The sequence below is a fragment of the Gopherus flavomarginatus genome, chromosome 2 (assembly GCF_025201925.1).
Source record: "Gopherus flavomarginatus isolate rGopFla2 chromosome 2, rGopFla2.mat.asm, whole genome shotgun sequence".
In the NCBI taxonomy this organism is placed as follows: Eukaryota; Metazoa; Chordata; order Testudines; family Testudinidae; genus Gopherus; species Gopherus flavomarginatus.
The window spans coordinates 12235920-12259016 of record NC_066618.1 but is presented as its reverse complement, the minus strand read 5'-3'; the positions used below and the strand labels follow the sequence as shown (position 1 = coordinate 12259016).

Genomic DNA, 23097 nt, shown 5'->3' with positions numbered 1-23097 from the left:
GATATATTAGCCCTAGGTTAAGTAGGTCCCCTTTCCCTGGTTAAGGTAATGGAAGGTTCCAGAACAATCAGGAGTTTTCTGGAAACAATTAAGGCAGACAGGCTGATTAGAACACCTGCAGCCAACCAAGAAGCTGCTAGAATCAATTAAGGCAGGCTAATCAGGGCACCTGGGTTTAAAAAGAAGCTCACTTCAGTTTGTGGTGCGTATGTGAGGAGCTGGGAGCAAGAGGCGCAAGGAGCTGAGAGTGAGAGGCTGTGCTGCTGGAGGAGTAAGGAGGGCAAGCGTTATCAGACACCGCGAGGAAGGTCCTGTGGTGAGGATAAAGAAGGTGTTTGGAGGAGGCCTTGGGGAAGTAGCCCAGGGAGTTGTAGCTGTCATGCAGCTGTTACAAGAGGCACTCCAGACAGCTGCAATCCACAGGGCCCTGGGCTGGAACCCGGAGTAGAGGGTGGGACCGGGTTCCCCCCAAACCTCCCAACTCCTGATCAGACACAGGAGGAGTTGACCCACACCGAGTTCCACCAGAGGGGAAGATCTCTGAGGCGAGCAAATCCGCCAATAAGAGCAGGACCCACCAAGGTAGAGGAGGAACTTTGTCACAACACATAAGGCATATTACATATCTTTTTGGAGAGATGGAATGAAAATTGCCTGTGTGTGTGTATATGTATATTGAGCTGGTTAGAAAATGGCTTCTCTCTTTCTCCCCCCTTCAGTATAATTTTGACTTTTCATTGAAAAAACTAAAACACGAAAACTACAGGAAAGTTCAGTGGTAAGGATGTTGATCGGCTCTAATATCTCCTGCACTCATTTTCAATCTGTACCCACAAAATCTTCTCCTACTCAGTGCCATTGAGAGCTGCGTCCTTACTGAGAGCTTTCAGATACTGACACCTACCTGCACAACAGCTGTCATTGACTTAACCAGGCATGCTGGGGGTTTGGGGGCTCTCCACACATTAATTCATGTTCATTCAGTGTATGCACTTATCTCATTCTGTTATTTTAGTCTTAGGCCTCTCTCTGGTTTGTTTCATTCTAGTCTGATTCCTAGCACAGAACTAATGTAACCTTCAAACTGATCTTCTACTCAATACTTAGACAGTTGGATTTTCAAAAGCACTCAGTGCTGGCTAAGCTCTGCAGCCAAGGGGAGTTTGACCACGGACTAGCTCGCCACTGAACACTTTTTTCCTAAGTCCCGCCCTCAAACTCTTGCCAAGTCACCCATCTTATCCATGTAAATATTCCCTGACCCAATTCCGCTCTCTTCTTGTTGGTGCTCAGATGGAGAACCTGACGTGAAGGGAGTGAGGGTGGGGGTGAGAATGGGGGAATCAATTAAAAGCCAATTCTTTTAAAGGGACTCAGGGATATTCTCCTGTCCCAAAGTGATTCCAGGACAGTCGGTGTCTACTGAGGAGTGTGATTAGACAAAATCCCACAGGACAAAATGTGGAAGGCCCATCACCATGTTAAATGGATGGCTCAGAAGCTAAAATGTCAATTGTTTTGGATGGATCCCTGAAGGATTGGTACTACTTAGGACTGTTATATGCAGAAAGGGACAGGTAAAGAGAGAGGCAGAAGAGATGGCCAAGGTAGAGGTGGTGGAATTCAAGAAGCCCTTAGTGCATAGAATGGCTGCTTGTCCATGTGGCTCCTTCTGTTTCAGTCTGGTCTATTTCTCCTCCTTGTACTTCTTTGCCTATGCGGATGCAATCCAGAAAAACACTTAGGCATGGGCTACACTGGAAGTGGAGCTGGTCAAACATTTTCAGAGGTTTTGGTTTCTGTGAGCATGTGTATATTTTACAAAATGTGACTTAGTTGAAATCAAACTCTTCTGTAGGAAAATATGAATGTTTTTCAATGAAACTTTTTGATGTTTCCGAGACGGCATTTCAAAATGAATGGCAGTGTTTCCTTTCAAAAGCCCATTTACAATGAAATATTCTGAGTTGATACTTTGTTTCAGTTGACAATGTTGAAATGTTGCATTTTGAGGCTTCCAAGCTGAATTTTTTTTTTGGAACTTTTCATTCTGTGAAAACATGATGTTTTGGCTCTTTATCTCAATTCAGGATGAAAATAAATGTTGAAAGAGCAGCATTTTCCATGGGATAGAAATTTAATTTTTTGACCAGCTCTAACATTATGCTCCTGGATAGTCCCACTGATTTCACTGGGTTGAGGCCTATGTGTTGTACCTGCATCCATGGAGTTATATATTCCAAGGCCAGAAGGGACCATTGTGATCATCTAGTCTGACCTCCTGTATAACAGAGGCCAGAGAACATCCCCCAAATAATTCCTATGGCAGATCTTTTAGGAAAACACCCAATCTTGACTTAAAAGTGGTCGGTGATGGAGACTCCATCACAACCTTTGGTAAATTGTTCCAAAGGTTAATTACTCTCACTGTAAAAAATGTGTGTCTTATCTCTAGTCTGAATTTGTCTAGTGTCAACTACCAACCATTGGATTGTGTTAGATCATTTTCTGCTATACTGAAGAGTCCATTATTAAATATTTGTTGCCATATAGATACTTATAGACTGTGATCAAATCATCTCTTAACCTTCTCTTGGATAGACTCAATTAACTCAATCACAATAGGGCATGTTTTCTAATCCTTTAAACATGTTTGTGGCTCTTCTCTGAACCCTCTCAAATTTGTCAACTTCCTTCTTGAATTGTGGGCACCAGAACTGGACACTATTCCAGCACCTGAGCCAAATACAGAAGTGAATTAACCTCTTGACTCCTACTCGAGTTTCCCCTGTTTATGCATCCCGCGATCATATTAGCTTCTTTGGTCACCATGTTGCATTGGGAGCTCATGTTCAGCTGAAAAGAACCTGGGGATTACAATGGACCAGAAGCTGGATATGAGTCAGCAGTGTGCTCTTGTTGCCAAGAAGGCTAATAGCATATTGGGCTGTATTAGTAGGAGCATTGCCAGCAGATCAAGGGACATGATCATTCCCCTCTATTCAGCACTAGTGAGGCCACACCTGGAGTATTGTGTCCAGTTTTGGGCCCCCCACTACAGAAGGGATGTGAACAAATTGGAGAGAGTCCAGCGGAGGGCAAGGAAAATGCTTAGGGGCTGGGGCACATGACTTGCGAGGAGAGGCTGAGGGAATTGGGGTTATTTAGTCTGCAAAAGAGAAGAGTGAGGGGGGATTTGATAGCAGCCTTCAACTACCTGGAGGGGGGTTCAAAAGAGGATGGAGCTCAGCTGTTCTCAGTGGTGGGAGATGACAGAAAAAGGAGTAATGGTCTCAAGTTGCAGTGCGAGAAGTCTAGGTTGGATATTACAAAAAAACTATTTCACTAGGAGGGTGGTGAAGCACTGGAATGGGTTACCTAGAGAGGTGGTGGAATCTCCATCCTTAGAGGTTTTTAAGGTCAAGCTTGACAAAGCCTTGGCTGGGATGATTTAGTTGGTGTTGGTCCTGCTTTGAGCAGGGGATTGGACGAGATGACCTCCTGAGGTCTCTTCCAACCCTAATCTTCTATGATTCTATGATTATCCACCATGACCCTCAAATCTTTTTCATCGTCACTGCTTCCCAGGAGAGAGTTGCTCCATCCTGTAAGGATGGCCTACGTTCGTTGTTCCTAGCTAGAGACATTTCTATTTAGTCATATTAAAATACATACTATTTGCTTGTGCCCAGTTTACCAAGCAATCAAGATCGCTTTTCATTATTTACCACTCCCCCAATTTTTATATCCTCTGCAAACTTCACCAGTGATGAATTTGTTTAATTTCAGCTCATTGATAAAAATGTTAAGTAGCGTAGGGCCAAAAACCGATCACTGCGGGACCCCACTGGCAACAGGCCCACTTGATGATGATTCCCCATTTACAATTTTATTTTGAGACCTATCAGTTAGCCGGTCTTTAATCCGCTGAATGTGTGCCATGTTAATTTTACATTGTATTTACACCATATTTAAGCAGCAGATGCTGAGAGAAATATGTTACATTTTATTATAGAAGTTCAGGAAAACCTCACAGATACAAAATACCAATGCCCTGTGGAGGTCCCTAGTTCTGTGCTGGGTCTGAGTTATCTGGTTCATATACAATGGAAACCACAGCACAGTGCAATTTTACACTGAGTAACTTGCTGCTTTGATGAGAGCCCAAAGGGGGGATGTCCGTTGCAGAGATCTCTGCTATAACGCATCCTAACCCCCTGGGAGGGATCTCACCAGAGCAACCAGGCTCTGCAGGACATCAGAAACAACGGCAATGATCTTTGTCATCACCACTTGATACTGCACTCTACGTGCCTGTTGAAGCTCCATTTCTGAGTGATGCTTCTCCCACACGCCAGATCTATGTGAGGCCTTGCCCCTCTGTTGGGCTGCTGGGTGTCTTTAGACTCCCCAAGGGGTCTGTGCAGATGAACAGCCTCTGCCCTAGTATGGAGCCTCTGGTCATCTCCTAACTGAAGCTCTTCCTTTACTCGGCAGTCGGGGGTGGCAGTTTGCCCATGCAGCCCTTCTGTGAGCCCCTCCCACACTGAAGACAGGCAAAAAGCCTCTCCTGGGCACGGCTGCGCTGGGGTGATGATGTTCGTTTTCTGGTTGAAGCTCTTCTCTCACACGTTGCACCAATCGGGTGTCTCGGCAGTGTGGCTCTGCTGGTGTATCACGAGCCGCGACCTCTCAACGAAGCCTTCACTGCAGGCGCTGCCTTCGTGGGGCCTGTCCTGCCTGTGGGTCAGTGCATGTCTGGTGAGGTGAACTTCTCCCCATGCTGGTGCATATGTACACCCTCTTCCCCATCTGGGCTTTCTTCCAGGTCTAACGACTTCCTCTGAGAGCCAGCCCTTCCCCGTTCTCGGCCAGTGATTTTCCCCAGTGCACCACTTATTGGCTGAGCTACCCCTTGACCCGAGTGACTCCACAGTCCCTGCTCTCATGTGGCCTCCTGGCTGGGTGAGCTGTCTGGTGGGCTGCGAGGTTTTCAGCAGTTTGGAACTGTTCCCCATGCTCAGTGCATATATAGGAGCCTCCTGCTGGGTGGATTCTTGCTATGATGGGACTGAAGTTGTTCTCAGTGCTGTGGGACTCACCCTCACTGAGCTGAGCGCTCTGGAGCACTGTACCCCTCACCACACCGAGGCTTACTTCCTGCCCATCATGTGCATCCAGCTCTTTTATGTGGATTCTCGGCAGTGGCGTAAGAGCCGGCTGGGGTGCTGGTGTGGCTTGTCTCCCATGGCAGTCCCTGGTGCACCTTGAGGGGTTTTTTTATGCAGGAAGCTTTCGCTTTATCTGGGGCACATGTAGGGCTGTTCGTCCTGATGTATCCTCTGGGGCATGGCCAGGGAGACCTTAACAAACCACTTCCCACACTGGCTGCTGCATCTATGGAGGAGTATCCTGAAGCTGGACCAGCTGATGTGTCTTAAGGGTCTTTTTGTGCACAAAGTGCTCCCTGCAGCCATAGGGCCTCTGGCCTGTGTGGCTCCTCTGGTGTATCGTGAAGTTCTCATTCCAGGTGAAGCTCTTCCCATACTGGGCGCGGACTAACAGCTGCTTGCTCATGTACCTCCTCCTGTGTGTGGCACGCTCCTGTCGGTGATGACGCTCTTTCCACAGTCAGTGCAGATGTAGGGCCCTGCCCGGGAGTGGATCTTCTGGTGGGTGACCAGAATGATCTTCTGGCTGAAGCACCTCCCTCACTGCAAGGAGGTGTAAGGTCTCTTGCCCATCTGGGGCCTTGGCTGGACAGTGAGGGTTATCTTCTCGATGAATCCTTTCCTGTCACTACACTACACACCAACGGCCTCTCTCCCACGTGGCTTTCCAGGGGAGTCTTCCTGAACCTTTTCCTGCACTCAGGACATTTGTACAGTCTCTGTGAGGTGGGTGCTAGAGAGCTCTCCATGGTAACGACTCTTTTCACATCAGGCCCAGGTTTATTCCAATCCTTGCTGCTGAGTTTGGCATCACTCCTTCCCCAGTCTGGTGTGTTTCCTTCCTTCGCGGTTTTCCCTGAGCCAAGGGGAAGTTGCTGTTGGTTTGTTAAAACCCTTGGAAGCATTGTCTTTGCTCTCTTTTTAATTTATGGCCTGGTCTTTTCTTGGGCGGTTCCTGTTTTGTTCCTCTTTGTTCATGCCACAGTCACATGCTGCCCAGAAAAGGAAATCCTGCGTTAGTTCAAAGGCTGGTGCCTGGCATGATTGATACACAGGGATTTTCAAAAGCACTGAGCATGGGCCTTACTCTGTGCCCCTTGCAGTTGATGGGAGAACTCCCGCTGACTCCCCTGGGAGCAGAGTGAGGCCAGCGCTGAAGGCTGTTGAAAATCCCACCCTAAATCCTAGCCCATCAGATTTTAGTAGGGGAGGTTCTGATGCTTTTTGGGCCGCCAAGGGTTTGTGAGTCACCTTGTTGCCATCGGCCTGCAGCGTGAGGGAGTCTTGCCTATGTTAGCTGGCTGTTAGCTTCCTAAAACAACCGGCCTGTCAGCCACTCAGGCACTCATCTCTAGCACTGCTTTGCACTCCTGGAGATGTACCCCTGTCCCTGAATTCTTTCAAAGTGTCCCCCCATGGTGTCCAGCCACTGGACACCCACAGAAATCCCAGATCCTCCATTCCCAGAGTGTACCTCACTTAATCAGTTTTACCCTAGACTACCATGTGTGCATCACACACAGCACTCGAGTGATAGTAAAACATGAGGGAATTTATTGAAGAAAGAACAGAGATTCAAACAGAAACAATGGAAACAAATGGTTACATATGAAACAAAAGCATCAAACACGAATTAGAGCCTGCGTTTATGACTTGTCACCTTTTCTGTCTAATAAAGTAGCTTCCCACCACAAAGCCTCTTGCAGCGTTAGCTGCCCCCAAGGAGCTAGAGACCAGTCTTGCATGACCCACCACCACACATCAAGGTACCTCCTCAGTGAATGGGTCCAGAAGGTCTTCCTCCACCCTGCCGATATACTGAATCTGCCTCGTCTTTATTCACCAGGGATCCCCTCAGTGCCCTGTCCTTCCATTTCACTGCCAAGTGGTTTCCATGTTTATAGTTTGTCTTTGATGTTTATTTGCTGGCTCTTTTGGGTTGGTGCAGTGGTGGACAATGGAGCAATACCTGACATAACTGGCTAGCCAGGGAAAGGTGAAAGCTCCATCTAGCTTGCATGGGCCATCACCAAAGCCTACAATTCTCTTGTGACTCACTTTCACCCCAAGACCATAAGGGCATCATTTTCAATGTAGTTACGTTGGTCCTTAAATATTACCCCGCCGCATATCTCGTGGTAATTACGAGCATCGATAAATTACAAGCTTTCTGTAGAGACCTCACATGCTACCCTTTATGGGTAAATACCGTGAAAATGGAGTATTGGGTGTAGTGAGTTTGTCAGGTCTGGGACAGGAGTCGCATATAAAGAACAGTGGAACCTGTGGCAGTTGGCACCAGTGGGCCTCTGTGTCTGTGTCAGTCTCAGTTGACAAGGATTAAACACAGTCACCACCTAATGTCTATTCTGAGGCCTGATCAGGGCCTGGGTGATCTGAACCAAGTTCTCAGTGGATAGGAATCCACCTTCTCTCCCATCCCCCATCAGGGCTATCAAGCAGCTACTTTCCCACCCCATGCAAAACACATTACAAATGTAAGAGGGGAAAAATACTTTTGAGATATTTACAAATGAAAGTCTGCGTGGGGGAGAGTGAGACCCTTTCTAAATGTAATGTCTGGCCAGGTACGTAATATGCCATTCGGGCAACGGTAGTGCTGGTGCCATTGCACCAACTAGAATGATATTGGAGTGTTCATATTGATGGTGTGTGAATATCAGCATGGGGAATATTACGCTCTGGAAGCAGTGGTGGTGGGTCATGCCATTAATCTATTCCTCCCCGGGAGAGCTGGGGTTTTATATTTAGTTTGGGATTTTCCAAGGAAATCAGGCATTGTCCTCTTAGAAAAATGCAGGCATCTAAATACCTTTGCCAAAAAATAAATATCAAAAAAGTAAAGGAAAGGACAAAAGCTGGGTGCAGATAAATCCCTGGGGGGTGAATTATGCAGCCATCACGTCTTCAGATGCTGTGTATAAATACTGCTCAAGGCAGAGCACATTTGTTTGGCTGATGGCTAGAGAAAGGAACTAAGGGCTTGGCTACACTCGAAACTTCAAAGCGCTACCATGGCAGCGCTTTGAAGTGTGAGCGTTGTCGCAGCGCCACACCCCTGAGCGAGAAAGTTGCAGCGCTGTAAAGCACCAGTGTAGCCAAGGCCTAAGAGAGGTGAACCAAGGCTGCAGTTCCAATTCTACCATGCTGACTAGTTGTCTGAGTATGGACGTGTTTCGTCCCCTCTCTCTGTGGCTCAATTTATTATCCATATGGGAAACGGGCATAATAATTCCCTGCGTGTTGGCGAGTTTAATGCATTACTGTTAAAGGCCCTCCCAGAAAGGGGGTTAGAAAGTGCAAAGTGTTGTTGCATGTAGCTTGCGAGCTCTGTGGGGCAGGGACTGTCTTTTGGGTCCGTGTTTGTTCAACGCTTAGCACAGAAGGGTCCTGACCCATGACTGGGGCTCCTGGGTGCTACGGGTAGGATCGCCTCTCCAATCTCCTTCCTTTTTTATAGCCTCCAAAATTCTAAAGTCTGACTGCACGTGGACTCCATTCCATCAGCAATTTGTAATACGTTTTACTCCAGTGCTTTAACCAACTGGAAATAAGATGAACATTTTTCTCAGGGCGGGTAATTAACCATTGGCCCAAGGGCCACAGTAATTTCACCCTCACTTGGAGTCTATCAATCAAGATTGGATGGAGGGAAGTCTTTCTAAAAGAGATATTCTAGTTCAGTCACAAAGAGTTGGGCTAGATGAAGGGACCACGGGGTGAAATTCTATGGCGTGTTGTGATGGGGCACGCGGCCCACACTGGCCCTGGGGTGGGAGTTACTGTAGGCAAGAGAGGCTAATTAGCCAGAGGCTGCGCCCGCGGGGAGCTAAGACACAATGAGGCTTAATTGGGGATGAAGCTCACCTGGGCAGAATCAGGAAGGGCATCTAAAAACAGAGCCCTGCAAATCCAAGGGTATCTGTTTTATATCCAGGGACCATCTTTGTGGGTAAGAGCCAGGCAGGCAGCTGTGAGGAACTGCGGCGCGGACCTTCCACCTGTCCTGGGTGGGAGGTCTGGGGGGCAGGGACATGGGCCGGGAGGTGCTCGGAACCCCCACCCAGGGCAGGTGAAAGGTCGGCTGTGGCTCCCCAGAGTTGCCCACCCGGCCCTTCCTGTGGCCGGGCTGTGGCTCCGAGCTGACATCCTCCACCCTCCCCACCCCTGGCCGGAGCTGGAGAGCCCCGCTGGCAGCTGTGGGGAGCCTGGGCCCCTCCACCTGCCCTGCGTTGGGGGCCCGAGCAGCCCCCATGGAAGCTCCACGGGTCCACCCCCACACCCTGGCTAGGCCAGTGTGGAGCCCAGTCGGGGAGGCGTGGGGAGCCGCAGCGGACCCTCCATCTGCTGGTGGTGCAGAGGAGGACTGAAGGCAGCCCCTGGTCATGTCCCTCTCCCCGCAAGACTCCCCGCCTGGCTGAGGGCAAGTGGAGGGTCCATGACTCTGTGCGGACTCCCCACAGCTACCCACGCAGCTCTCCCTGACCGGGTTCTGGTGGGGGTGCCTCAGCCCGGCCATGGTAAGTAGAGCCCTGCAAATCTGCAGCTGTCCGCAGACAATTTTTGCGGCTCGCAGGTCAGATGCAGATACACATTTTTACATCCATGCAGGGCTCTATCTAGAAAGCCAGGGAGTTGGCAACAGAGAGCAGGCCTGTAGCTGCACTTCCTGTTATGAGGAGGGAGAGTAGGAGCCTAGAATAGGCAGTACAGGAAGCAGTCCAGGGAAGGAGCAGTGAGGGCTGAGGGAATAAAGCCCTGGGCTGCTGTGTCGAGGGTCCCTGGTTTGGAACCCAGTGCAAAGGGCAGGCCTGGGTTCCCCTACCACCCACTGTGGGAATAGCACACTAGGGGCAGCCTGTTTGGGGACTGCTGGGGACGGTTTGGAAGGAGACTTTGATAACACCCCAGAAGTGGGGGAACTTCAATGTGACTTGGCAGAAGGGATAAGCCATGAAGAGGAAAATGCTGCAGCTCCGTGAGCATGAGAGAAGCCTGGAGCGAGTGAGTGGGATGATGGGCTGAGGATCACCAGGACAGGGCATCAGACCCTGTAGTAGCTAATCCTCAGATAGGCCATTAGGAGGTGCCAGAATGGTAGAAGAGCACTCCCCTGTCACATGCGTGTTATGCAGGAAGGCAGACCAGGGGATCAGCATGGCTTTGTAATTTATGAACCAATAAAGGAGACATAAAGATGAGCTGGAAACTAGTGGCACAGCACATCCAAAGTACAACTCTAGAGTTAGATATGCTTGGATCTATGCTTACACACATCCCATGTTCTTCTGGGAACCCAACATGCAGGAGCATGCTCAAATCGGAAAGATTCAACTGCATAATATCCACCCAGGTAACAGAAACTATTGAATCATTTGCCACAACCGGGATTAAGAGCCTGGACTGTGCATACATGTCCAATGACACACTGTCAGGAGTATCTAGCTGTGCAACGCAGCTGTAGTTTTAAGGTACAGAAGCAGCTTGCATGAGCACAAGTCAGCTCTGTAAGGGTTCATTTGGAATAAACAGTCTTTGGTGTTGTTTGTGTCCTCCGCTGTTTGCAAAGCAGCAAAATGAACGTGCCGCGTCAGGTCAGATCCGGTCAGGTCAGGTCAGCACAATTTTTAACTGCCAAATTCTCCCCAAGCTGAGCACAGATCATGAAGGAATTTCTAGAGATGCTCCTCCTAGCCTAACCACCTGCACTGGTACCTTTCTTATGGAGATATCAACGTGAAAGAAAATCCCAGTAGACGTGGAACAAGATGATTCCTTAACTTAAAACACAGCAGTTATTTTCCTGACAGAAGATGCTTTCCATGTTCACCCGCCAGTGTCTTTTAGCCAGAGGCAGCGAACACACAGGAAGCTGAATGGAAAATGTCTTACCCGAGCAAACACCGCTGCAAGCATATTTCTCTTCCCTTTAGCATTAACCAGAGGAAAGCATGGCCACTCAGCTGTCACTTGACAGATAATGAAATCCAGATCTCTGGGTCTTACTAGTCTTCTTCCGCCTGGTCGTTTCCTATGGCCTGCTCTGCGGACTCAGGGAAAGGCTGCTTCACTGCTGTAGTGGAAGCTAGAGGAGGAGGGAGCAAAATAGAAATCGGAGAGACAAAAGCTGGCTGGGAAGAGGGATGGGGGATGGGAAGTAAGAAACTGCTTTGTGCAATGTCTTGCTGGGAGATGTAGTCCTTCCTCCAAAGGATTGCATGGCCTGCGATTACTGCTGTTCAGAAACAAAGCAATGAATGCCATCTAGCCTGCTGCATGAGGGGAGATCAGTGTGCCCTTAGCCTTGTCCTTTGTTTATTGAATGGCTCCTAAAATTGCGAAAGGAGGATTTTTTTTCTTGCGATCCTGTTCAGTAAAATGTTCAATGGGACTAACATGACCCTATGCGGACTAGTAAACCGGTGGCACATTCCCTTCACCTGCAGTAAACTGGAGGAGACAATTTAGTAGCCGAACCAGCTGATGCTGCAACTGTAGTGCCTGATTCTCGGCTGACCCAGCTTTTGTGCTGGTGCTGCAGACCAGTGTTTAATTCGTAATGGAAGAGGTGCCAGGACTCAAGCAATTAGGTACCGGGGATCAAGCAAATTTTTTACTTTCATAACTGACACAGCAAGCCCCGAGGGGGCCAGGGCTCTGAACTGCCAAGCCCAGAGGGGCCGGAGCTCAGTCCTAGCACAAATTAAGCACTGGTCCAGACCACTGACTTCACTGGAGTGACTCCTGAGCCACTAGTCGTGGTAGGATCAATTCCATCCTTCAGGAGTTGAGTTCCATGCAGTCTACTGGGCTTGGCTCTTTCGGATCAGACCTTATGGAACCACCAGTGTTCCATGTGGGTGGTAAGCATCCTAGGGGACATTTTGTAAGAGCAGATGTTTGCCCTGGTGTCCTTGGCCTAAATTTTCCCTCCTTCCTTATGTCACATCCTGTGTGCCAGCCAGTTGCCAGAACTTCTGGCAGTGAGCTGAGCCTATGATAGTGCTGCTTGGTGTTCAGAGCATGTGAAACACGTAGGGTTCCCCCAGAGATAGGATGACCAGCAGGGCCAGCTCTAGGCACCAGTAAACCAAGCATGTGCTTGGGGTGGCGCAATTTCAGGGGCGGCATTCCACTTTTTTTTTGCTTCGGCACTTGCTCTCCTGGAGGGTTTTTTTTTCTTCTTCTTTGCTTGGGGCGGTAAAATACCTAGAGCAGGCCCTGGTGACCAGATGTCCTGATTTTATAGGGACAGTCCTGATATTTGGGGCTTTGTCTTATGTAGGAACCTATTACCCCCCCCACACACACACCCCGTCCCGATTTTTCACACTTGCTGTCTGGTCACCCTAGCCGGAGATGAAAGGTACCAGACCTCTCTCCTCCATACAGACCCCCCCCAAAATGCTGCTGCCATGGTCTGCTTCCTTCCCAGATGCTTGTATCCTATCCCTTAGGCCCATTGGTACCAATGGGTCCGATTCAAGGGCCGAGCAGCCAACTGAAACCGAGGGGAGCTATGAATGTGCCGCATGGCTGACGATAAGGCAGTGCAGCCATGAGGTAACATGGCCAAACATGGGACTCCCAGAGTAGGGTGACCAAGCAGCAAATGTGAAAAAGGGGATAGGGGGTAATAGGAGCCTATATATAAGAAAAATACCCCAAAATCAGGACTGTCCCTATAAAATCGGGACATCTGGTCACCCTACTCAGAGGTTTCTTTTTAGAAGTCAGCTGGCTTGATTCTTCTTCTCCTCCTTACCCCTCGTTTTACTCTGCTGTAACACCGCAAACTCCAGCAGCGTCAGCCCCACCTTTGCCTGGAGAGCACAGTCACACCCACAGCCTCTTCTCACTCGCTGCGCTGTGCATTTGCCTTTGTCTGTCTCCAGTGCTGGAGGGGAGGGGAGTGTGGGCGGGATTTTAGTAAAGTGGTTTTGTTGCAGAATGAAAGCAATTTTATTAAGAAGTGGTGTGACTTTTTGCACTTGTGTTCTCTGCAGTGTTGTGACTTTTCCACTGACAAACCAGCCAGGCCTCACTGAGGGCCTGCAACCCATTAAGCTCAAGGGCAGGAGGTCAGAATACAATGGGGCAAGCACCCAGTGCCAGCAGCAGCTGCCATGTGTGTCTCTGCTGTGAGAGGGGCTCTGAGGCTGACCGGCTGCAGGACCCAGGAAGAAATCCTTGGAGATGGCACAGTGTGACTAGAGAGTGGGATCGCTCATTTCTGCAGATCCTGGAGATGCCCAGGGAATGGAACTGCCAGGTAGTACAGTGCTGGCTCCTGACCTGACTCCCCTAGACCCATACTCCCACTGGCAGAGTGCCTGCTACTCATGGGATGTCCCCTTGGCCTACCTCTCTGGGGTGCCAGATGAGTGCAATGCCACAGTGAGCACTGGTCCGTGATTCTACTCCCTCCTGGGGGAAGCTCAGTCTCCATGATATATCCACAGAGAGGCTGCCATGAAGTCCTGGGGAAGTACCAATACTAATACTTAGCTCTGCTCTTATACAGCACTTTTCACTACTAGATCTCTAAGTGCTTTATACATTTATCCCCATTTTACAGAGGAGGAAAACTGAGGCACAGAGCAGCGATGTGACTTGCCCAAGTTCTCCAAGCAGAGCAATAGCAGAGCTAGGAACAGAACCTATGTCAGCTGAGTCCCAGCCCAATGCTTTAGCCAGGCCATAGTAGCAGCACTTCCATAAGTCCACCATGTTCTCTGTCAAGTTTTGTCCTGTCCACTGGCTGCTGAGTCAGGCTATGGAAATGTCAGCACAACCAAATGATGGCATTTTCCAAGCTGTGTAATACTTTTTTATAGCACAGAATTCCCCCAGATCTTTAGCTCTGCAATGGACAAGTCTTATATAACATAGGCTAGCACAAAGCATTGCAGTATGCAAGAACAATACAGGGCAACGTATCATTGACATCAGAAATTCATTTAACTCAAATATTCATGTGCTGGGGCTATGGGGCAGTCCAATTCTGCAATTAGGGACCAGTGGTACAAAGCAGAATGGAGGCTTGATTTTTGTTTGGTTTTTTAAAATACTTACTTTATTGAGGAGACTGTATAATCTGTCAGTACTGGTTTCCCACACGAACTGAGGTCTGGCTGCTGCCCTCGGTCCATGGTGCAATGCCCAGTGATGCCTGGGAATGCGGAGTAGATGGATTGAGGGCAGCTTATTGTTCTATGTATCTTGATAAAAGAAGTATCGACACACAAAACAAAATCCTCAAACATAGCTGCTTCCTCCGGGGTAAATCTCTAGGCCACAAAACTAGTCTAAGGAGAAGAAAACGATTACATCCAAAGAATGGGGGGATAAATAATTCTTCTCTTGGTTACACACTTGGGCCCTCAAGTGAGGAGCTCTGGTATATTCCTCACGGTGAGAGGCCTAGTATATTGTCCTAAATTCATTGCCTATGTTCCACCATGTTCTTCTAGTGCAACGCAATCTCCATGCCCCTGGAGGATGACAGTCTACCTGGAGTGGATCGAGTCCCAAGGGACTGGGCACTACCATCCAGGAGATGGACTGATTCAGCTTATTTCCTAGGCCACCTCCTCCAGTGTGGTTCCCATGGAGACCCCAGACAGAGATTAAAATTGTCCTTCCCTCCGCAGCCACCTTCCTTCCTGCCCAGACATGAGTCCCCCACCCCTTGGGCTCAATGATCGCTGCAACACCTATGCCATGGGGGTAAATCAAAGCCCATTGTGTGCAACCTCTCTTGGGGTGATGAGATGAAAGAGAAGCTTCCTTTTCATATACAAAATCAAGCTGTAGAACTAATGCCTAATAACTGACCACTACTTGACTTGACTCTACTAGAAGAATTCCACCTACACAGTGATCCTTAGTGCACGTCCCTCAGCTGCTGCGTTCACTTCAGTCACATAAGCAACATTGCTGAGAGCACTCTGGGTTGGTTGGGCAGAGTGTCTGGCTGTGGTGGTCTCGGGCTCCCTCCAGATCTCTGGTCTGCCAATGTTCTTCAAGATCCAGTGGTGATCCCTGCCAGCCATATTAAAGATCCCATAGTCTGAGGAATACACGCCATTACAACGAAGTAGCAGAGAGCAAGAAAGAGTAGTGAACTCTGTTACTTCCCCCCAAGCCACTTCGCAGCTCTCACCACACAACACAATGAAACTGGACCTATCTAAAGGATAAAGGGCTTCTGTTCTTCTAGTCCATGGAAGCCCCAGTCACAAGGGGTGCAGCCTGTCCCAGGGATTTTGATTGCTTCTTTCTTTAATCCCTAAATAATGCCCAATAAATTCAAAATCCTGTAGTGACCTTCACAGTCACTTTCTGGGGAAAAAAAAATAAACAGTACAAAAGAGCACCTATCCTGGGCTGCTGAAGCTATTGATGCTTCTGGAGCATCTTTTATTTCCTCTAGTCACAGACATAGCAAGATGCTAGACCGAGATGGCCGCTCTCGCTTACACCCAGGTACCAGCTTCTCATGGATATGGCCGAGGGGATGTCTACACTGCAGCGAAGGTGTCAGCTCCAGCTCGGGGAGGTGTGTACATGTGCTAGCTCTGATTGAGCTAGAGCAATATTTTTAGGAAGTGGCCGGCAGCACGAGCTAACCGCCAGAGCACAGCCCTCTCTGAGATCCATGTTGTTGTGGCTACACTGCTGTGGTTAGCATGCTAGCTCAGCCCCGATCTACCCCAAAAAAATAAGGTCGACCCAGCTACATCATTCAGGGGTGTGAAACCCCCCCCCTCCTGAGCAACATAGTTATGCTGCCCTAACCCCTGGTGTAGACAGCACTACTTTCCGTTGACCTAGCTAGCGCCTCTCGGGGAGATGGATCACTTATGCCGATGGGAGAACTGTAGCGTTTCAAGTGTAGACAAGCCTTTAGTCTCATTGCATTATGTGGCTGGTGTGTCACTAACTCCTGTGACTCTTCCCCACCTCATTGTGACCACCTGTCCCTGCTCATGTATGAACTTTCAGCCAGGCCTTGTCTTTGAACTAGGAAGGGCCTGGTTGGTACTGAACAAGTGCAGGGATTGTCCAGTAGTGTTTATTCTGGGATTAAGAGAACTGTGTGTTTCATGGAGTCTCTGGCTGGTCTCCTAGATGGCAGGGGACTCCTGTTCTCTCAAAGCTAGTGTGTGTACGTCTACCCAAGCTGGAAAGTACACCTCTAACTTCAGTGTAGATGTACTGGGAGAGAAGCACTTGCTCACTGCCAGCCAAATTTTCAAAAGTGACCACAGAGTTTGAGTATCTCCACGTTAGGTGCCCAGCCTGAGACATCTTTCTTTCTGCAGCCTAATCTCACCCCCACCCCCGCCCCCGTTTGAAAATGCTGGCCTTTACGTCTGTTGCATTTCATCCCAAGTTTCAGTCCCAGAGCTGACCTCTGATATCGATGGGAGCGATGTCCGTGTTAGAACTATGTGGGCGATGCACATTTCTCAGAGCCAGGCTCAGCAGATACATTCCCCACTTCTCTTCCAGAAGCAAAATGGTACAATCAAAATCAATACTTTGCACCTGAATACATTCAGCCTGTTTAAGAGTTGAGGCTGATTGGGCTAAACTCTGCATTCTTCAATGGAGCAAATCTCTGGTTAATAATAATACTACCTTGCTCTTTACCAAGGTCAGTATCCTTAACCCCATTTTACAGATGAGGAAACTGAGGCATGGGGAGGGAAACTGACTTGCCCAAGTGACAGACCCAGGAACTGGACGCAGGTCTCCTGAATCCCAGCCACACTGCCTCCTTCTGTTTACAGTAGGAGTTTGCTCCACTAAAGACTGCAGAATTTGGTCCATGCTTATCACTTTCCTTTGTGGGCTTTGCTCTGTGGCTAGAGGTTGCTCTCCTCACTTTTTACAGCCGGGAGCGCTCTTTGTTCTGGGTGGGTCTGGGGGTGGTTGCTAATGCTCATTGGTGCCCCCAGCTTTTCCCCTCGTTTTGTACGCCCAGTGGGTCCCTCCCTCATATGGATTTTCTGGTGCCTCCTCAGATATTTCTTCAACCTGTACCGTTTCCCACACACCGTGCATTTATAAGCCCCGCCCCTGGAGTGCAGCGTCTGGTGTCTAATAAGGTTTTTCTTCTGAGTGAAGCATTTCCCACACTTGGTGCATTTGCACGGTCCCATCCTGATGTGGATAGTCTGGTGCCTGAAGAGGTTGGCCTTCTGATTGAAGGTCTTCTCACATTCGGGACATTTGTATGGCTCCTCCCTGGTGTGGATCCGCTGGTGCCTCACAAGGTTTGACCTCTGGGTGAAACTTTTCCCACACTCGGTGCATTTAAAGGGCTCACTCATGTGGATCCTCTGATGCCTGATGAGCTTCCTGTTCATCCGGAAACTCTCCCCACACTCGTTGCACTTATAAGGCCCCTCACTGGTGTGGATCTTCCGGTGCCTAGTAAGATTTGACTTCTGGTTGAAGCTTTTCCCACACTCGGGACATGGAAATATCCTCTCTGCTTTGGGACTGTCCTTCATCAAGGGATTTTTCTTGCATTTTGTGTTTGCTCGGCTCTTGGTACATGCACCAGGAGTCTCCTCTTCGCTGGTTCTCTGGCATTTTCTATGTTTTTTCTTTGGGCTGCAGCTTTCCCCATGTTCACCATCTGCCCCGGCTCCCTCTTTAATCTGGATCCTCTGGATGGTGCCAAGAGATGTCTTTTGACTGAAGTTGCTTCCCTGGTCAGTGCTCTCCTGTGGTTCATCCTTGATGTGGGGTTTCTGGCATGCTGCAAGATCGCCGATCATAGTGACACCCCTCTGGTATTCGTTGTCCACCCCAGCTTCCTTTGTAGCTTGGATTCCCCATGGAGGAAAGAGAGGCATCTTTGGATTGAATTGGTTGTCATAGTCGGGGCTGGCCTGTGGTTCTTCCTTGATGTAAAAGTTCTGGTGGGCTACTGTAATGTTTCTCTCATGTTCGGGGTATGTGTCTGGTTCCTCCTTAGTCTGGATTCCCCACGGAGTGCTAACAAGGATCTTTGGGTTGGATTGGGTTCCACAATCAGTACTTTCCTGGGGTCCGTCCTCTGAGTGAGCTCCTGGTATTGTAACATTCTTCCCCAGGCTAAAACTATCCTCCTGTTTGAAGGCCATGTCCGGTTCCTCTTTAATCTGGATGACCCGGAGAGGCATGCCATTTACATGTCCAGTGGCTTCCTGTAGCCTCTGCTTTGCGTGGTTCCTCTGGTGGACGTTAAAATACCTCTTGGTGCTCAAGCTTTTCCCGCACTCGGTGCAAATGAATGGCCCCCCGCGGAGGTGGATTTTCTGGTGAGCCACCAGCGTTGCGCTCTGGCCAAAGCACCGGCTACAGTCAGAGCACTTGAAAGGCTTATCCCGTTTGTGTATCTCCTTGTGTGCCGTCAGCGTCCCCTTCTTCACAAAGCTCTTCCCGCACTCGGTGCAGGCATATGGCCGCTTTTCCTTGTGGGTTCTCATGTGGATGCTGAAGTAGATGCGTGTGCTCAGGCTCTTCCCACAGTGGACACAGATATATGGCCCGCCTTTGGTGTGTGTCTTCTGATGGGCAGCCAGGCATATCTCCAGCCGGAAGCACCGTCCGCACTCGTCACACTGGAAAGGCCTCTCTCCGGTGTGGATGCTCTGGTGGGTGGTAAGGTGTCCCCTCGTGGTGAAGCGCCTCCCGCACTCACCGCATGGGTAGAGCTCCTCTGCTGTGTGGATCCTTTGGTGTCTCTTCAGATTTCCCTTCTTACTGAAGGATTTCCCACACTCCAGGCACATATGCGTCTTCTGGGCAGCGCGCTTTGCAGGGTCTTTCATGGTGGCGCCAGAAAGCACGTGAATGTGATTTTTCTGTGTCTGGCTTCTCTCTGGTAGGCCAGGCAGCTGCTAGGGAGCCAGTGGAGGGGATGGGGAGGGATGGTTGGAAGGTTGGCAAGGGGCGGTTATAAAAAAGTCAATGATGCAATAGTCGAAGTGCAGCTGATGGGCCCTGGTCGCTCTGCTGACCAGGAGGAGAGGTTGACAACATGCAGCACAGATACTGAGGTGCCAAGGGTCGTGCAGCTAACTGGATGGCTCTGGTTCTTCCTTGGGTTGCATTTTTCTCATGGAGTTTTTTCGTTCAACCCAACAGCAGGGCTATTCTGTTAACATTCAGAACTTCCTTTCCCTGGTCATTGCTGTGGGGCTCCTGTTCTCGTTGTACACCTCAGTCAGTCCTGGAGGTTTAACATGCTGGATTAAAGCAAAAAGAAAGTCCAGATATTATTCCATGTGTTACTGATAACACTGCTTGTGCTAATGTGATGGCTGCCGTCTTGGCTGACACACCAGGGATTGAACCAGGAACCTCCAGAGCTAAAAGCCTGAGCTACTACTGCTTACATTAAAGAGCAAAGGCTCTGGAGGTGCAGCTGAAACAGATTCCTCTCCTCTGTGGATCAGGCACCAAGAGGGATGTATAAAACATACTCACCAGTGGGTTACAGTAAGAATAATCCCTTTAATTATGTCTTTTTTTAATCTGAGGAGCTCAAGACAATTTACAAATGTTAATTAATTAAGCCTCACAATAACAATTATGACTTGCCTCATTATTCAGCTAGGAAAATGGAGGCACAGAGAGACTTAACTTTTTCAAAAGTTAGGATAAAATCAAAGTTGGCAGCATTTGCAATATTAACACTTGGCACTTTTCACTGGCAGATCTCAAAACACTTTGTAAAGGCAGGGCAGTATCATTACCTCCATATTACAGATGAGGAAACTGAGGCACAGAAAGGTTAGACTGTGTGACCTTGGCAGTGGTGGAATCTAGGTGCTCTGCCCTGTCCATTGGACAAGTTCGGATCATTGAACCACAGGGCCACATATACATAGGAAATCATTTCCTAGAATTCCAACAGGGAAGGAGGCCTGAAGGCAGAAGTGAAGAAGGTATGGGTTACTGGAGGATGCTGTCGCCGCAGGGATAGGACATTGGGGATGCTGTCGCTGAGGGAACGGGATGTTGGGGGGATGCCTTGTGGAGGAGGCTAAGAGAGCAGGAAGTAGGAAAGTAACTACTGCTTTAAAGGCAGGGAAGCGTGGAAATGGGAGATTTCTAAACATCTGAATACAGCAGTGAAAGTGCAGATGAGGTACACATATTATGCTGCTGATTGGGTGGAGCTGTCACCAATGTACAGTGCTCAGATACTATGGGTCATATGAGTAACTGGCCAGATAAACAGACAGAAAACTGCAGATGAGAACTATTTTTCATTCAAGTATCAGAGGGTAGCCGTGTTAGTCTGGATCTGTAAAAGCAGCAAACAGTCCTGTGGCACCTTATAGACTAACAGACGTTTTGGAGCATGAGCTTTCGTAGGTGAATATCCACTTCGTCAGATGCATGCACCCACGAAAGCTCATGCTCCAAAACATCTGTTAGTCTATAAGGTGCCACAGGACTCTTTGCTGATTTTTCATTCAGTTGCATGGACTGCAATTCTGCCTTTGGATAAACCAGCTCAGCTCCTGCTGAAAATTAATGAAATTCATAGAACCATAGAACTGGAAGGGACCTTGAGAGGTCATCTAGTCCAGTCCCCTGCACTCGTGGCAGGACTAAGTATTATCTAGACCATCCCTGACAGATGTTGGTCTAACCTGCTCTTAAAAATCTCCAATGATGGAGATTCCACAACCACCCTAGGCAATTTATTCCACTGCTTAACCACCCTGTTTTTCCGAATGTCCAACCTCTAAGTCTCCCTTGCTGCAATTTAAGCCCATTGCTTCTTGTCCCAGCCTCAAAGGTTAAGAAAAACAATTTTTCTTCCTCCTCCGTGTAACAACCTTTTACATACTTGAAAACTGTTATTATGTCCCCTCTCAGTCTTCTCTGTTCCAGACAAAACAAACCCCATTTTTTCAATCTTCCCTCATGGGTCATGTTTTCTAGACCATTAATCATTTTTGTTGCTCTTCTCTGGACTCCCTCCAATTTCTCCACATCCTTCCTGAAATGTGGTGCCCAGAACTGGACACAATGCTCCAGTTGAGGCCTGATCAGCGCGGAGTAGAGTAGAAGAATTACTTCTCATGTTTTGTTTACAACATTCCTGATAATACATCCCAGAAGGATGTTTGCTTTTTTTTTGCAACAGTGTTACACTGTTGACTCATATTTAGCTTGTGATCCGCTATGAGCCCCAGATCCTTTTCTGCAGTACTCCTTCCTAGGCAGTCATTCCCAATTCTGTATGTGTGCAACTGATTTTGTTCTTTCCTAAACGGAGTACTTTGCATTTGTCCTTATTGAATTTCATCCTGTTTACTTCACACCATTTCTCTAGTTTGTCCAGATCATTTTGAATTTTAATCCTACCCTCCAAAGCACTTGCAACCCCACCCAGCTTGGTATCCTCCGTAAACTTTATAAGTGTTCTGTCTATGGCTAACTCATTGATGAAGATACTGAACAGAACATCATTTGTCCCCTGCATTAGTAGCACTGCTGTATGAACTGAATTGAATATGATGTTACATAAGACAGTAATAGAGAAAATGACCTGGAATGCTTTAATTGAAAAAACAAATAAAAAATATCCTCTTCCAGGCAGAGCCCTGGCTTGATTCTGGTGCGTGTATTTAAAGAGCCGTTTCTGTCTTGGCCAGCAATGGAGCTGATTGATCATAGCCCAGAATTCCCTTCACAGGGTATTTCAGTCTAGCAGACAAAGGCATAACAAGATCCCGTGGCTGGAAAATGTGTCAGTAAAGTTCACCAGCATATTTTTACCAGTGAGGGTAATTAACATTGGAAGGGATTAGCAGCAGTAATCTCTCCATCTCTGGAATCTTTAAATGAAGACTGGATGTCTTGTTAAGGGATATGCACAATCACCCAACCCATTATTGGACTGGATACAGGAATCAGTAGGTGAAATTCTCCGGCCTGTGTTATGCAGGAGGCCAGACAAGAGGATCACGATGGTCCCTTTCTAGGAAAACATTTTAGCTTCCTTTTAGTTTTGGCAAATGCCAGACATGGCTTCTTACTAAATTTGGACAAGATCAAAATAACAAATCCCCACTGATGTTCTAGTATCCAGATCACAGAGGGCCAGATTCTGCCCTCAGTTACAACTCTGCCACCCCACTGATTTGGGGCTGAATTGAAGGCAGAATATGATCCCATTCCGGGTAGGGGGAAGCGTCCTCGTTTGGGCTAGGATGTGAAAGACACGCACGAGCTGTTTGCTGAAAAGGTCTTACCTGAGCAGTCCATCCCTGCAGGCATTTTCCTCCCCTGGAACCAGAGTGACAACATGGTTTGTGACTTGGCTGCAACTTGTGTTGCAATCGCAGCAGCTGCTGACCTAGAGGAAGTCTGTGCCCAGTGCAGTGAGAGCTACCGGAGGAAGGGTGAAGCGAAACAAAGACCAGCAGCAAAGGGTGGGCGCAGAGCGCGCGGGGAGAGGCTGGACGCTGCAATCGGACAGTGCCGGGCCGGAGTTCAGCGCGGCTGCGATCCCGTGCACTGGCGGCGCGAGGCAGGGGGGAAAAAATCCCACCCCGCGTCCTTTCTTCTGCACCGTTAGCTTTGCGGGGAGTCGGGCTCGCTTGGAATGGTCCCAAGCTCGCAGAGCCTTCTGGGAATTGTAGTTTCTCCCAGAAATCCTGCTGGCCCTGGCAAAAGGCCCCTGGATTGCAATGGGAGAGGAGGAGCAGGCCCTTGGAGCTCGTCCGTCCCAGCGTGTTTGCCTCTAAATCGGGGGGTTCCAAACCTGCAGACTCTAGCACCAGGCTGCAAAAATGCTGCTGTCATCTAGTGCTCAGTGTTTCTCCACCCCCCACCTGAAGGGGCCATGTCCTAATGGATTCAATAGCTTCTGATCCACAGC

The 23097-nt window shown here is 48.7% G+C and overlaps 1 protein-coding gene and 1 long non-coding RNA gene across 4 annotated transcripts in view; one reads left to right on the top strand and one right to left on the bottom strand.

Moving 5' to 3' along the window:
• LOC127045963 (uncharacterized) overlaps window positions 1-23097 on the top strand; it is a 593465-nt gene that overhangs the window by 4993 nt on the left and 565375 nt on the right. The gene's annotated exons all lie outside the window — the stretch shown is intronic.
• LOC127045849 (zinc finger protein 91-like) lies at window positions 5772-22799 on the bottom strand. Of its 3 annotated transcripts, XR_007772832.1 has the most exons (4): window positions 22469-22799; window positions 14268-19441; window positions 11085-11277; window positions 5772-6163 (listed from the first exon to the last, which is right to left on the bottom strand). XR_007772832.1 is itself a non-coding variant. In XM_050942585.1 (2 exons), the coding sequence occupies exon 2, from the start codon at window positions 19022-19024 to the stop codon at window positions 17066-17068; it is 1959 nt and encodes a 652-aa protein (XP_050798542.1). In that variant the 5' UTR covers window positions 19025-19441; window positions 22469-22799; the 3' UTR covers window positions 13681-17065. The 3 variants fall into 3 exon arrangements, 1 of the variants encoding a protein (XP_050798542.1); XR_007772833.1 differs by lacking the exon at window positions 11085-11277; XM_050942585.1 differs by lacking the exons at window positions 5772-6163; window positions 11085-11277 and having other exon boundaries at window positions 13681-19441.